Genomic DNA, 16710 nt, shown 5'->3' on the forward strand with positions numbered 1-16710 from the left:
GTAATCGTCTCCTGTCCGGACACAACGCCCATTGTTCAGTGTTTGAACATTCTTTAGGGTGGACCATAAAGTAAATAAGAAAAAAAAGTGCCCTTCCCGCACGCTCGGTGCTTAAACAGTTGCCGATCGACAAACAGCGACGTCACCACTTTTCACGCATGACGTCATGCGCTCCGCCTCCGCGCCACCGACCAATAGCATCGCTGAGCGGCGGCGAATCCGCGAGCGAGAGGCAGCTGAGCAGACAACGGTCGTTTCAGTTTCGGAAGCGCAGAGGTTTTTTGCTTTTTGAACCATTAATTCGCGTTTTTCCGCATCTGCTTTGGAGTTTTTTCTTATATCTTTGTGTGTATTGTTCCGTCTCGCTTCGGAGCGGTCGGCCCCTCGGTGGGGGTGCCCGAATGAATGCGTGCACCGGTTTATTCAGCGGACAGGTGCGGAGGGTCCGAGAGGAGATGCCGATGTCGCGCGATCGAAACGGACCCGCGTGGATACTGGAATAGACAGCGGCTGCATGCGTTCCGGTAAGTACTTTAATTTCTTACCTGACGTCGACGACATAAGCAGAGTTTATTACAGGATGAAATTAGAGGGTTCATTTCAAGTAATACGGGGCCATCTATGGAGTTTAACGGGTGCTGGTGTGTTAGGCAGGTGCCGGTATACGCGTCTTGGACATGAGTCGTTTAGATTTCTCACAAGAAAAAAAAAAGCTAATGAATTTAACTTATCAGATACGATTTACAGGGTAAAAGGTGTTGTGGAGCACCGGCAAATAATTATATTGTAAAAAATAATAATGCAACTTCCTAACAGAAGCGTGACTTCCCTCAATGTGTACAGAAATCTTATTTAAGTTTCATGGAGTTCATGGTTTCGTGAGGTTTAACGTCCCAAAGCGACTCAGGATATATGAGGGACACCGTAGTGGAGGGCCCCGGATAATTTCGTCCACCTGGGGTCCTTTAACGTGCACTGACATCGCACTACACGGGCCTCTGACATTTCGCCTCCATCGAAATGCAGCCGCCGCGGCCGGGATCGGACCCGCGTCTTTCAGGTCAACAGCGCTTCATGGATTTATGAATACCGTTAACTGCGATGGAAAGCTTTATCAGTGTTTTGTGTCGTCAAAGTCTTGCTTGAAGTACACACTCTCTTTTGCGAAATAAGTGTCTCGTAAGGAGTTGTACTGAGCAAATGAAACGCATCTATCCCTCATGCCGGCGCCTGACTTTCGCGCGTAAAACTGCACCCATTTGCATCAAAAGCCTTCTTCAAATTTCGCGTCGAACTTATATTAGAACAAGAAGTCGAAAACTTATTTAAAGTTTGTTTGTAATATTAATAGTCTCAAAACGCCAATTGAAATAAGTGTAGAGCTCGAGACACCCTAGCCGCACCAAGCAAGTATAAAATCAACGCTGGCGCTCCCCTTTCATTGATGTATATAAAGAAAAGAAAATGGCCAAACTCATGGTATAACCAATTCTATTGCTTTTAGCCATGTAGTTATGAAGTCTTCTGAAGCGCCCATAACTCGTATTCCGACCCGTCAACCACGCCGGCCTTCCGTTCGAATCCTACTAATGCGATCAACAACAACAACAACGACGACGACAACACAAACAACAATAACAACAATAACAGCAACGACAACAAAAACAACAACAAAATATATCCCATAATTTGACGCATTTGGCAGCGAGACAGGCGGGCTCAAGCGTTTATGCGACATACTAGCACATATTTGCTCGAGTCCGGCTTAGAGCGCACTAATTGCTGAAAGGCTATAGCGCCAAAGCGAATGCCTCCTTTGAAGCTGTATGCTGCTTGGATAAGAGAGTATTTAGCATGTCACGGTAATTACAGAGCGACAGTAGTGATTATTAGTACGACAGTAAGATATAGCAGCATTATATATAGCTACGGAACCAGCTAGGCGACTCGGCTAAGCCAATGACGCTGTTAACTACACACTAAACAATTTCTCACCCTTTAGGGTGTAAATCAGCTGTCCCCAGACGAACACCCTTTTCAAATTGTTCGGTGCTAAAAAAGGGTGCAGAGATCAGCACCCTTAATGAAGGGTGCACTTAGTGATACTTTAGAGGATGTAATGGTTGCACCCTCATTGAAGGGTACTATTTTTCCATAACACCTCTACGAATGCATGTTGGAAGGGTGCTCCACGTTGATTCACCCATGAAGCAAAAGCCTTGGATTGATGCGCGCTATCGAAACTTTCATGCTTTTCAGCCTTCCTGAAGGGTGCTGACCTTTGCACCCTTTTTAGCACCCAAAAGGGTGTTCGTCTGGGGACAGCTGGTTTGCACCCTTAAGGGTGAGAATTTGTTTAGTGTGTACAGGCACGCGAGAACAGCGGCTTTTGTACAAAGCGAATGATTTTCGTATCGAGTGTAGTTTTCGAATCGACGTGAATATTTCACCACCATCGATAGGATAAAAGAAATTTCTAGGTGTGACGTCAGCATGCTCTGCAGAATATCGGTCTGTGTATGGTGGCACTTTTTGAAGTATATAGATTGGTATCCATGATGGAAAACTGCACCCAACGAAACTGGACATACACAGAATGACCGAAGAAGCAACACAAAGTGTCAGTGACAATGTTATATTGAAGACAGCTAGCATATGTTACAGAGGCGCAAAGAAGGGATTCTGGTCAAGAGCCTTGCGGATACCGTTAATAGGCACGTGTTATTGATTCCCTCGAAAATACAGGTAAGAATTAGCGGCTGCACCTTAGACTCCGTCAGCTCTCCCTCAGAGAGAGTAAAAAAATAGATCGAAATGCGTGAGTTCTGACTCCTCTGTGATTAATATACAGCGCTGTTGTGTTACTTCTATTCAATCTACTGAATGCATTTCGTAGATTTTCTTCTGAGAAAAGTGCTCCCGAGCACACCAGAACATTGAAAAACTTTTTTCGGTAGGTTTTGATGTGTGAGAGAGTAAACGCTGCAGGCTATGAAGCAAGCTGGAGCGTAGGAATTTGAATTAATTTCGACCCCCTGTGGTCATTTCAATGGTACCGAGACCAAATAACCTGGGGCTTTCTATATTTGGCCGCCGTGGAAGTAATTTGATCCGCGCGGACTCGAGCTCAGCAGTCGAACATCACTGCCACTGAGCCACTGCGGCGACTTCGAAGTAATTAAAAAATATATCGAAGTTGCCGAACATATAACTCGATTCAAACAGCATTATTTTATTTATCTTCGAAAAGTCTGAATACTCGCGCAGCTCCAGTGAACGTAAACAAAAGAGGAGGCAACGTCTTGAATGTGTTGTTCCATTTTTAGAGATTTATTTATTTTATTTATTTATCAATACTGCCAGTCCCTGTTTGAGGGATTTTTACAGGAATGGGTTCTGGCCGCAGCAAAACAGTCGACCAGGCATAAACACTATTTCAAGTATGCAAAAATGGCAGTGAAGATTATTGGGACAATAAGAATAGGCAATGGAAAAGGCAATACAAAGATAACCCATAAATAATCACCACCTTTTCCCTTCAAAAATGATCGCGAGAAATACAATATAAATACATAGAATATACAAATACACGGAAATACAAATACATGGAAAACCCACAAAAAGGTTAGAAAAGTAAATAAAAATCACAGTTTATTTCCTGACAATACAGTTTTGCCAGCTAGCGCCAAAAATTTCTCAGCAGTTGGCTGGACAATCACTGAATCACCAAGTGAGTTCCACTCCCGCACAGCTCGCGGAAAAAAGGAGAACATAAAGGTATTATTTGCGCAGAAATATTCTTGTATGGCGAGTTCATTTTAGTGACGCGTTTCACTGGAAGTGTTCAGGGTAATGCATGTAGCAGAACAACTGTAAGTTTATTATGTAAAATCATGAACAGAAACTTCAGACGGTGAAACGTCGTACGACTAGCTAGCGTGCCAAGCCCAGTCTCAGACAGCATCTGCGTCGGAGAATCAGTGCGCCTGTATCTGTTGCAGATAAAGCGCACACTTTTTCGCTGGAAAGCCTCAATCGTAGCTATGTTGCGTATACGGGAACCAGGCTACGTTTGCGCATTCTGGTATTAAGCTAAAGATAGTAGTATACGCAAAAAGCTTGACTTCTTTCGTAGAATACCGCAGGGTCGTTTCGCAGGGCTCGTGCATACGCATCGCTTTGTTTGTCACATGATCTACGTGAGTTGTCCTTCCCAGATTGTCTGATATAATGATGCCTATGTATTTATGCTCGGTGACTGTTTTGAGTGTAGTGCTGCTATAGCCGTAAGGGAAGCTAAGTTTGAATTTCTTTTTCGTTATAGTCATAGAAACTGTTTTGTCTAAGTTAAGAGCCATTTGCCACTTCGAACACCATTCTGCTATCTTGCCAACGCTAAGGCGCCCGTGTGCTGTGCGATGTCAGTGCACGTTAAAGATCCCCAGGTGGTCGAAATTATTCCGGAGCCCTCCACTACGGCGCATATTACTTCCTTTCTTCATTCTCACCATCCTTTATTACTTCCCTTACGGCGCGGTTCAGGTGTCCAACGATATATGAGACAGATACTGCGCCATTTCCTTTCCCCAAAAACCAATTATTATTATTATTATTATTATCTTGCCAAAATCATTAAGCTTATTTGGTCTTTTGGGCTTTTTATTTCTCTATATAGTACGCAATCATCTGCGAACAACCTCAGTTTCGCTTCTGCCTGGTCAGCAATGTCGTTTATGAAGAGAAGGAAGACAGAGCCCTGTGGTACACCGGAAAGGGCTGGGACAGTATCTGAAGTATGGTCGCCGAGTTGCACGGACTGGCGACGGTCGGTTAAATAATTGGCGATCCATTGGACTACTGACCCACCACCTAATATATGACTTAGCCTCTTTAGAAGTTTGGCGTGACAGACCCGGTCGAAGGCCTTTGAAAAGTCTAAGAAGATAACGTCTGTTTGCATTTGATCGTTAATTGCTTTTGCGAAGTCGTGTAGAGTCTCGACAAGTTGTGTAACAGTTGACAGACCACGCCTGAAGCCATGTTGTTGGGGATGGTGAATGTTATTTGATTCAACGAACTCTGTTATTGATTTTAGGATAATGTGTTCTAAAACTTTCCAGGAAGTGCACGTGAGAGACATAGGCCTGTAATTCGACTGGCAAGTCTTATCACCTGATTTATGAACTAGTATTATTTTTGCAACTTTCCATTCCGCTGGGAGGCAGCGCTCGCATATGGACTTATTGAACACAAGGCATAGGTACTTACTCATAGGTTCGGCATAACGTTTCAAGAAGACATTTGGAATTTCGTCCGGACCGCTGCACTTTTTATCATCTAGGTTTAACAACACGGATAGTACTCCTTATTCAGTTACGACTGGGGCATCCGGTACACCATATTGCTCTCTGCTTTCTTGCCTAAAAGAATGCGTAATACCATTGTCTGGTGTAAATACGGATTGGAAAAATGAGTTAAACGCAACCGCCTGCTTTTTTTCTTCGTACGAAGGCAAACGGTTTGGAGGGTTTTCTTTGTCACTAATATAGCGCCAGAATTTGTGGGGCGATTCTTTGATAAAGTTGCTAAGAGTTGTTTTACAGCAGTGCTGATTTGCTTCTTTTGTCTTTTCCTTCAGTTCTTTGTTCATTGTATTAACCTTTTGGCCTAAGACCGGGCTTGATTTGTTGGATTTTCTCAACCTTTAAATTCTACTTCTTAAGTGAATTACTCCGTGAGTTATCCATGGATTGTGCTTTCTTGTGGTCTTTTTTATTAGTTGGACAACTGCCTAATACAGTGCATTACATGATTTTTCAACTGCAGCCATATTACATCGATATCTGCAGAGCCTTCTGTGCATAGGTTGTGGAAGTCGAGATGAAGGGGGAAGTGTTCTTATCATTATTAATATCTTAAAACGCATACACAGTACGCAAGTATATAGGTGGGAGTACAGTTAGATATATTCTCACCTAAAGTACGAACCATTTGTCTGTGTACTGATCAACCGCAGAGCCGCGAAGAGTTTACCGGACACTGCCAACACCCACAAGTTTCCGCTTAATTTTCAGAACTGCCAGGGCGGTTATGCACGGCCGCTTTCTTTTTTATTTCGTATTTGTTTCTATTTTACAGGCAGTAATTTGGTCAATATGAGTGCTTGTCAGGTTCGAAAAATATGGTAGCTACTGCAGCAACTATAGCACAATATTCATAAACATTTTCTTTTCTTCTCGTCATTCCACTGTAATGGTCAGTTTGTTTCTGCTCGTCTGCATCGCTTCCAATTCTCGGCTAATCAATATCGATTCCAGGAGCTGTCCTGTAACATGAAGGCTCGGATTCTTCTGTTTGTGCGGTTCATTTGGAAGGTGATATATAGACAAAGACACTTCATTTACAAAACATCAATCAGGCAACGATGATGATGTCCCGGGCTGGTTCACCAGGCTCAGCTGGTCATCCAGTCGAAGCTGCACAGACGAGGACACCATTAAGGTCGTTGTGACCGCAGGCTATAAACTGCTGTCCGGACGCCGCCTCTGTGCGGAGGCAGTACAACTCAAGAGCGAAGCGGCTTTTCCCCGTCAAAGGACCTCCTTCCAGCCAATGGCGTCGGCCAATTTTCATGACCCTATTAGCGTGATAATGCAGGGAGTGGCGCGCCAATGCCATGGATGGAGGCGGACTATTCGCTTTCATCTGCCACTCCCTGCATCGTCATGTTAGCAGGGACATGAGGACCGGCCGACGCCACTGGCTGGAAGGTAGACCTTTGACGAGGGAAAGCCGCTTCGTTCGTGAGTTGTATCCGACTATAGCTGAGGCAACAGCGGCAGACAGTGCTCAAGATCGCCACCCACCCGTAGTGCATGCAGCCCAGGACTAATAGTAAACCCAACAACGCCCTTGCCACGAAAGTGGCTTGTGGCTGCTGCCAGCATGAGGAAATGCATGAGCTACGTCGACGTTCGGCCTCTGTTTCCGTTCCCAGTCTAGCCCGCCGACGCGACTATATACGGAGGAAGCAGCTGAAGACAGACCGTTCTTGAGCTGTCTCCTAACCTTTGTTCCCCAGCTTGCAGCTGATGAAACTGAGGAGATATCTTCGAAGCATTCACATCAGGCATCGTCCTGTACACGGTGCACAGAAAAGCGCGGTGGTCCCTCAAGAGAGAAAACTGGACGTGATTAAGTGAAACTGGGACTGTGGCAGATATGCGCGGACACACTTTGTGTATAGAAGAAAGCAGCTTCAGCGCTTGGCCGCATGGTGCATGCACTATACATGCGCAGATCCCTTGCTCGGGTGCAGGGCATGTCGCGCAAGGTGTTACGCACTCCGGTCTACAAGCAGAGGCATTTTCCAGCTGTAAATGGGCAAGGACGGACATACACGTACGCACGAAACAAGCGCCAGACTGCGCACTCAGCTGTAGTATCCGTCGGACCTCGGTATATTTCATTATTCATGTTCGAATGCTTCCGTATTCCTAATTAACAGCATCTTAATCCCAGCATGTCCAACAAGAGAAGCCTCTTTCGAGCTCAAGCGCAGACTTGCCTGTCTCACTTGAAGTTCAAGCAATGTTTGCTACTTGCTTTCGGTCGCCAAGATATCCAGGAAGAAAAATGAGGATCCTTCGATATCGGCTGCAGAGACATGTTCGTATCCTGCACGTTAACTTTCGAGTGCTCTCGACTCTCAGGGAGGACATTTAGAGGCAGCTTAGGCAGTCTACAAGGTGCACGCTAGTGAAGCTGCAAGATTGACTCACGTATAGCGTAGATGTCCATGCCGTCACTATGCGCGTGGGAAAAGCTTGTCAAGAAGACATATCTAGGACAAGTGACATGTTAGTGACTGTGCCAAAAGATGTATCTGTGCTAAAAGGCGAACCCTAGCTATGTACAAAGCCGTGGGAAGAACCAGTGAGTCTTTTTTTTTCTATGGTTAGTATAGCTGAGCGCGTATAGTACAGCTTGTTTAGTCCTGCTTTGCGCGTTTTACCACCGGAAAATGCCTCCTGTTATAGAAGTGTTACGCCCTGTATCTCTTGGGCTTCTTCCATCAGAGAAGCGTTGAAGCTGCGCGGCTCATCTTGAAGACCTCGTCACACCCGACAGCGCGGACTCTAGCGGTTTTATTCGACTTAGCTGCAACCTGATGTACATCAGGGTAGACGTGAATGCCGTCGACTCCTTGGACGAACAACAGGATCACACTTGCGGGTACGCGTTTAGGACGCCCGGCGACGGATTGTTTGTGGCGAAACGATGCCGTGAAGTACACACATATTTAACGTTTTCATTACAGTGTGATGTCTGTGTATCACTCCCTGCAAGCCTCTCGAACACACTGTCTCCTCTACCCTCACTTGTTTACCTGACGAGTTACACGCATATATTTTTTGCCATTGCTCTTAAGGAGGCTTTTTGCAGCGACGTCTGCAACACGGAGGTACGTGGCAGTTAACTGGATTAAATAAAGTGCTCTGTCGAGGCTGAATTTCACAAAACCATGCATGACAAGAATAAACATTGATCCCGTGCTTCGTGTCGCTCCAGACAAGATTAATGGCAACTGCAACAGCTAACGCAGTTAAGCTTGCTCCGTCTACGCGGCGACCCAAGGGCCACTCGGCAAGCGACGTGTCCTGTGTCCCTCGCAGTTCAGAATGGACGAAACGGCGCTGTCTCCATGTCCGGGAAAGCCGCTGTCGTCTTCCGTGGGAGAGTACGTCACCCTGACCCCCGTGATGCCGACGTACCCCCACCACCAGCAGGGCCACCTCCACGAGCAGCTGGCGGTGGCTGTCCATCCGCACCACCAGCCCGCGGTCGCCATGTTCCCGACCACGGGGTTCTTCTGCGGCGGGCCGCCAGAGACGCCACTGGAGATGCCGGACCTGCCCGCGGTGGCCGCGCCCTCGCCCGACTTCTCGGTCAACTCTGACTCGGAAGACTCTTCGTCGGACAAGGTATGCACGCCGTCAGAGATGCAGTTAGGTTTATGTGGGTTTAATGTCCGAAAGCGACTCAGGATATGAGAGGCGCCGTACTGAAGGGCTCCGGGAATTTCGACCACCTGGGGTCTTTAAAGTGCACTGACATCACACAGTACAAGTGCAACTAGAATTTCGCCTCCATCGAAATTCGGCCGCCGTGGCTGGGATAGAACCCGCGACTTTCGGGTCAGCAGCCGAGCGTCATAACCACTGAGCCGCCGTGTCCGCAGCTAGGGATACAGTTGGGGACGGATATGGCCTGAATAGGGTCAACCGGTGAGCCAAGTGCAGGCGTCCACACATTTATCTGGAGCGCGCGAGCAGAGTGCTTCCAGTGCGTCAGTGACATCTGCTGTTGGTCTCTGGGTTCGATATAGCTCGTCTGCGAGGGCACCTTAAGTGAAACAGATCTATTAATTTTTGGGTTAGTTGGCGATCCATGACTAGAAAACACGTACTTGTCGTTTGTAATGTTGTTTGTCCTCGTTTCAACCGCACATATCCATTCTACTTATGTCTTATATATGAGCCGAATTCTGTTTCCGGTTAGATGGGTTGCCAATATCTGTGCACACTGTTGGAGGCTTGGGGTGCTGTCTCTAGCGATTTTCAGAAGATGCGACGCGCTACGCCATGTGTGCTGATTGTTACGGGGCAGGAATTCCCTACTATCACTTTCGCTCGTCGCTAGAAACATATATATCAGGCAGTGAAGAGTGCGCACATCTTCTGCACAGTAAGTGACTGCCAGTCAAACATGAAACTAAGTCATGAGGCGCTCAGAGATTAATTGAGCTATCTCGGGCGCGGAAACCGATCAGAATTGTCACTCAGAGACTGCAAAGTAAGCCGTTCAAGCGCTTTAGTCAATTGCGCAGACGTCTGCAGCACAGTATTTGTCTATACACAGGCCACAATGTTCAGCGCCGTGCAGAATGGTTCACCGGAGCTCCAATCCCCCTGGGAAGATGGGAATCATCGTCCTGAATTCTCCAGAGTTTAGAACTTCCAGGTGTTCCAAGGCCCCCACAAAGCGGTCCTGCACCAAACTCCACGGCTTGTATATTTTGGCAACGACTGTGCGTTGTATGGTGGTGCTGTTACACTACAGGCACCGCCTCTGCCAAAAGTAACCGAGCAGCGCTGTATCTTCCAACGTTTATATCTGTATCTATAAACGTGAAATCTATATATATATATATATATATATATATATATATATATATATATATATATATATATATATATATATATATATATATATATATATAAACGTGGGCTAGGGGAAATTAGGTCCAAGAGCTTTCAAACACCCAATAAGGGAATGCCGCAAGGGTCAGTGATTTCACCCATACTCTTTAACATAGCAATGGTTAGGCTGGCTAGACAGCTAGAAACCATACAAGGCATAAGGCATGCAATGTATGCAGACGACATCACTGTGTGGGTCACGGAGGGCTCAGCGAAAAGGAAGCGAAACTGCAGGCTGCCGCAACGTGGGTAGAAAATTGTTAGAGACAGCTAGGGGCTTGGCTTGCTCGACGGAAAAATCAGAACTACTAAGGGTCTGGCGAGGTAAACTCAACCGATCCGCACCGGAAACAAAAGAACTAAAACTAAATGTTTATCTAGAAGGGCAACTCATACCGGAAAGAAAAACCATCAGAATATTAGGGATGTGGATTCAATCCAAATAATGGTGCACGCAGGCGCTCAGACTAATACAGAACTCGGCGACACAGGTCGCGCACATGATAACCAGGGTCTCTAGGAAAACACACGGCATGCGGGAGAGCGACACGCTTAAGCTTGTAAAGAGCCTAGTGGTTAGCCGAATTACATACATCATACCGTACTACAACTGCAACAAAGCAGAAATAAAGCTAGCGGACACGATACTTAGGAGAGCATACAAAACAGCGCTACACCTACCGCAATCAACCTCGACGGAGAAGCTATAATGGCTCTAGGTCTGCATAACACCTTTGAGGAGCAAAGGGAAGCCCAACTCGTAGCTCAGCTCCAGAGGCTAAAAAAGACCAAAACAGGGACCGAGCTGCTCAAAAGATGCGGCTACGAGGGTGCACTGTCAGAGATAAAAAGATCAAAACGAATATCCGATGAACTGCGGCAAACAATTAGGGTAGCACCAATTCCAGAAAATATGGATCCAAACCTGCACAAAGAGCGACGGGAGGCTAGGGCACAGTATGTGCAAAAGAACCTAGCCAACAAAGAAAATATTATGTACACGGATGCGGCTGCATACAGAACTAGACAACATAACAGAAATAGAGCGGTTGCAACGGCAATTAATCATGAGCTCAAAGAAATAGCCAGCGCAACTATCAGGGATGACACGATTGAGGAGGCCGAAGAGGCTGCCATTGCCCTAGCGGCGGCAGAGGGCTACCGTGCTCAAAGGTCCCTAATAATTCTAACAAACTCACAAACAGCGTGCAGAAACTACATGAATGGCAAAATAGGAGGGGGGGGGCAGCACTCCACATCCTAAAGACAGCCAAATTACCGCCGAAGGAAAAACAATTGCAACACATAATGTGGGTACCGGGACACACAGGCATCGCGGGGAATGCCGAGGCGGATAGGAGAGCTCGAGAGCTTACAAACCGAGCCTCCAACCAAACCAGCCTCGAGCAGCCTGACGCGGAACCAGTGCCCTTAGGATACTCAGAAATTCTGAATTACTATAAGGGGGTCAGGATTAGATATCCCCCACCTCACAAAAATCTCCACCAGCAGGAAGCGGTCTATTGGAGACAGCTACAAACGGGAACTTTCCCGAATCTAAACACGCTAAGCAAGATCCACCCAGGGCTATATAGAAGCAAATGCCCGTGATGCGAGGACAAAGCCACGTTAATCCATATAACGTATTGTGAAAAGAGAACAAATGCGGCTGCAATAAACAGAATCCAGAGTGAGGAGCAGTGGGAGAGGATGCTTTTCAGCGAGGACCCGGCGGTCCAGGCAGGGCTGGTCCGGAAAGCCTGCCTGGCGGCAAGACTCAGTGGGGCCCTGGACTAGGGGCTCAAACCCTGCCACAAGAGCCACAGACCACATCAAAAGATGTGAAGAGTGCCTCTACACCGAGACCCACCCATATATATATGTCTATGAATAAAGTTATTACTACTACTACTCTAAAGTTTGAAATCTCATGCAGGCTTTTCTGCCCGATAAGAAGACTTTGATGTAGTTGTATGTTCTCTCCCCGACTCACGAGTCCTGCGAGCCCTTCCAGGATAGCCTCATGTCTGACATTATCGAAGACCTTGGCGAGGTCTAGGACCAGGATCACTTTGGCGTCTTTCGATCGCGAAACTAAGATATCCTGTTTCAGTCCGAGCATCACGTCCTGCGTGCACAAGTGTGGTCCATTCCGACCATCTCGGAAGTGCGCGCTTACGTCACCCAGTCTCCACTCGCAGCCGGGGAGCAGCGGTCAGCGCCGGGGACCGCAGCGCCACCGCTCGGCTGACAGCCCGCTCCGGCCGCCGGCGCGGCTGCTCGGTTCCTTTTGGCAAAGATGGTACATACTTTTCATGGTACCGCTCCAATGCGTCAAGTTGAATCCGAACCAGGAGGGTGCCAGCCAGCATTTAATTCATGCAACTGAATGTCTAAGCAGTACAATACTACGACTGAGCGATTCCCCACGTGTATGCACATGCAGGGTGGCACGACGGACCCCTTTGCGCCCGAGTGCAAGATCCCGCTGCCGGTGCCCTACTCGGCGTACGACTACTGGCTCGAGCCCACCTTCATACGCCGCCGCAACGAGCGCGAGCGTCAGAGGGTAAGGGCTCCTGCCGTCCGCATACTCTAAACACAAATAAGCCTATATTGGAGTAAAGAGAGATTAAAAACTGTCCTCCCGCGCACTCCCTTTTATAAAAGGGAATACGCTTGAAGACAGCCTACTTCCTTTTTACTCCTTTGTTCAGAGTGCAGGGCAGTGGGAGGGTCATGAGTACTTACTCAAGTAACACCGAACATTAAACGTGTTATAAAATGCTATGCAAGTTACAGTAACGTTACATATTTCATTGTAATGTTACATAACATTAAAATTAACATTGAGTGTTATATAGAAAGTGCTATTTTAACGCTCTAGTCTTCGAAACGTTATGTTACAGACCTAACTATAGAATGTTAAATATATTTGAAGCATTGATTTCCAGAACCTTACCCACTGTTTTTACAGTAACGATGTGTTTCAACTAGCAGTACTTTGCAACCACATCTCTTAGATAGTACTCATCATTGACTGCGTGCACAGCCCTATTATTTTCTCAGAAAACTGGTTATTACCCATTCGCCACTATCACTCATGGATAATCCCTTAGTAATGGGTATATAAGCTTGACACCATGATATCCATTCGGAGGCGAGTGAATACGAGTTGCATGTTGTGCTGCACAGTGGAACTGATGTGTCGCCCTCATTGCTGGTTCTTGCAAAGTGTTGCAAGTTGCGTGCCAGCACAACCGGCGGGCCAGCATGCTTGTGAAGGGCTGCTTCACCATTTTCGGGAATGTTACATTTATGTTGTTTACATGTTTTATTAACTTCGTTAAAGATTATTCTAATGTATGTGACATTACAATAACGTTAGAAAAAAAAAGACATTAAGCACATTGAAATAACAATTGACCATAACAAAAATGTGACATTATCATAATTTTTCGGTGCTACCTTGGCAGTTGACTTCAACTCTTCGAGTGAAAAGTAGAGCTATTGATGGTACGCTTTAAACACGAATACTGTACACGTATACGGGAGTGAAGAGGTAGTAATATGTTTTCTAACGCACGACCGAGGATAGCTTACTGCCCTTCTGGTCCTTTCTGTTTGGAGCGTACCATACGTGGACAAGCAGAAGGAGGCTAACAATGAAAGCTTCGGTTGGTTACTCTACATTGGGGGACGGGATGAGCAAGAGCAGGGACGTCATAAAAAAGGCACACGGGCACCAAATATTGGTTGCGTGGTTTCTGCTTTGTGACATTGAGTAAGGCATCAGTGTATTTGGATAAGAACGTGGTATTCGCCTACGACAGCTTGAATATTTTATAACTGAATTTGTGCTCCCATGCTGTTTCAGCTTCACCAGCCGAATGAAGCCTATGACATCACGTTCAGTATAGTTCACGTAAAAAACTGTGGTATAATGGTAGATTCGTCGTTTTAATTCACTACAGCGCTAAAGCCAGCCTGCCTCATAGCCAGAATGACAACAAATGAAGCAGCAGTCATTATACCGCAGCTGTATACGATGCCGACCTGTGACGTAAGCAAGATGCGATGGCCCTGCTGTCGACGGCTGGGGGTAAAAGGAAAGGTTATGCCCCGAAGGATTAACGTAAATACGTTTTAAAACCAGTTTTCTGACTTATAGCGCATCTATGCTGCCCCTTCGTCAAGCAAAGGCGAGAACATCTTAGAACAGCTAGTGAAAGTATGAAAGGAAGTCTCAAATGCGATATACTTTTAAAACACCACGATACGCCTGCATGGGAGTCTGCCCCGGCTGGGGGAACCGGACGGAAGCACAACCCATTCAAACACATGTCACGTGTTTGACATGTGACAAAGTATGCAACGTAGTTTCAAAGCCATTTTTTTAAAACATCACGATAAATGTTTGTAGTGAAACTGGACATACCCCCAACAGGTGCTTTATCAGCTGGGTGTTTCATAAGCAGTCGTTCTAACTAGACAGCTCGACATGAAAAGGTTTGGTTTGGTTTATGTGGGTTTAACGTCCCAAAGTGACTCGGCCTATGAGGGACGCCGTAGTGAAGGTCTCCGGAAATTTCGACCACCTGGGGTTCTTTAACGTGCGCTAACACCGCACAGTACACAGGCCTCTAGAATTTCGCCTCCATTGAAATTCGACCGCCACGGCCGGGATCGAACAAGCGTCTTTCGGGCCAGCCGAGCGCCATAACCATTGAGCCACCGCGGCGGCTGCCCCTTAAATTGTGTGCCTTCATAGATCATAGACTTATCAAAACTGTGATGCAACTGTTCCTTGTACAGCGTTCCGGGTGGTGCCATATGCCCATGTCTCTGTGAATGGTGCCATACATCAAAATGGCACAGACAGCATAGCGCACTGCCTAGCTCTCTTTCACATCCCTACACATAAACAGTCTTAAGTGTCTCGGCCAAATTTTTGTATCACTTATATGTAGGCGACAAGGCGGCGAGGATGCCAAGAGGGGGAAAGCATTCAAAGGACTTAGCGGTACAAATGAGCCAAATTCATTCTCTACGATATCACATTGAATTGCAAATAGCTAGTAATCAGTAAGATTGCACATTCTACCATTTGTTGCAAAACCTCACCTTTTTTTTAACCTTCTGGCCAAAAAGTAGCTTCTTGCCAGCAGGTTTTTGCATTCTTCAATTGCTGAAGTTAGTGGATAGAGCAGCTTTCTTGCCAACATCATTGCAGGTTCGGCACGTGAACGACGGATTCGAGCGGCTTCGTAGCCGACTGCCTCTGCCCCCTAGAGACAAGGACCGCCGGCTGAGCAAGGTGGAGACGCTACGCTACGCCATCAGCTACATCAGACACCTCCAAAGGCTGCTAGGCCTGGTCTGCGACGAGGACGACGAAGATACGGAAAATAGCAGGGGCCGCCGATAACCAGAGCTTATGAGTCATAACGAGAAAGGAGAGATATACCTGTAAATGTGAAAAGGAAGGTGGTCCAGCTACGCCAGTTGTGGAGCTGAAATACCGCACTCCGAGAGGTCCAAACTTTGCACACTAGTGGCCACACTGGACCAATCATAGATGCAGTACAGAGGTAAAATAGTAAACATAAAACGAGGGTAACGGCAAAAGGAAAGAATGGTGCCACCTTTTTAATACAGAGAGACTTCACACGTAACCAGATTGTCACTTTACTCGCAGCATTCGCATGTACTACACAGCAGTGCTCACAACATGGTTGAAGTGTGCGTGGTGCATGTTAATAGACTCACTGTCATGTTCTTTCTTTGCCACATGTGCCAAAACGCAGGTGGCTTCAATTGAAAAACTGCTATATATTTCCAGACGTCACTCAGCTTTGTTGTACACCTGTAATTCTTACGCACAGGTACAGTGCTGCTCTTTTGAGCATAACTCCTCGCTCGAAAGAACTAATGCAACACCTGCACAAGTCTTCAGGCACAGTTCAGAACTATCTTTGATGCAAGTAGTCTTATAATGCATGTTTACAGCGACTTTACAATGAAAATCTAAAGTGACTGTCCACAAAAACAATGTACAGTTCTGGGAGTCTGTTATGTGTTAAGCAAAATGCGATCAAGTTTGTCGCATAACAAACCTAACACTGAGACTGACCATACTCGTACTACTGTCACTACTGCTTCCTGTTTCCACCACGGTTCAGATGCAGGACAAAATCCACCTATAATTTGGGCGACATTTCTTCATAAAGTGAAATGATAAAACCGAAAAATCAGTGCTTCGAAAGCATGCCAGCAGTGCCAACCGATCAAATGCCTGCTTGTTAACATGGTAAGTACAGTCGGGGACAAAAATCTCTGGACCATGTGTTCCTCAAACAAAGCTCCGCTATTAACCGGCGGCTGGAGACCACACTCGTGGAGGTGAAAGTCAAAATTTTGTTTTTTCACCTCAACAAAAAGTGGTCTC

The 16710-nt window shown here is 46.4% G+C and overlaps 1 protein-coding gene across 1 annotated transcript; it reads left to right on the forward strand.

Annotated features, from left to right (window-relative positions):
* Positions 1 to 406: 406 nt before the first annotated feature.
* Positions 407 to 16704, forward strand: LOC144104136 (achaete-scute homolog 3-like). Its single transcript, XM_077636967.1, has 4 exons — positions 407 to 524; positions 8676 to 8984; positions 12709 to 12831; positions 15496 to 16704. The coding sequence occupies exons 2-4, from the start codon at positions 8682 to 8684 to the stop codon at positions 15688 to 15690; spliced, it is 621 nt and encodes a 206-aa protein (XP_077493093.1). The 5' UTR covers positions 407 to 524; positions 8676 to 8681; the 3' UTR covers positions 15691 to 16704.
* Positions 16705 to 16710: the final 6 nt, after the last annotated feature.

Source organism: Amblyomma americanum, chromosome 9 (assembly GCF_052857255.1).
Source record: "Amblyomma americanum isolate KBUSLIRL-KWMA chromosome 9, ASM5285725v1, whole genome shotgun sequence".
NCBI lineage: Eukaryota > Metazoa > Arthropoda > Arachnida > Ixodida > Ixodidae > Amblyomma > Amblyomma americanum.

Excerpts from the sequence above, each read along its gene's own strand:
- LOC144104136 (XM_077636967.1), top strand. The coding sequence starts at position 8,682 with ATGGACGAAACGGCGCTGTCTCCATGTCCGGGAAAGCCGCTGTCGTCT. Across the intron at positions 8,985-12,708 it reads AAGACTCTTCGTCGGACAAG|GGTGGCACGACGGACCCCTT; the intron begins GTATGCACGCCG and ends ATGCACATGCAG. Across the intron at positions 12,832-15,495 it reads ACGAGCGCGAGCGTCAGAGG|GTTCGGCACGTGAACGACGG; the intron begins GTAAGGGCTCCT and ends ACATCATTGCAG.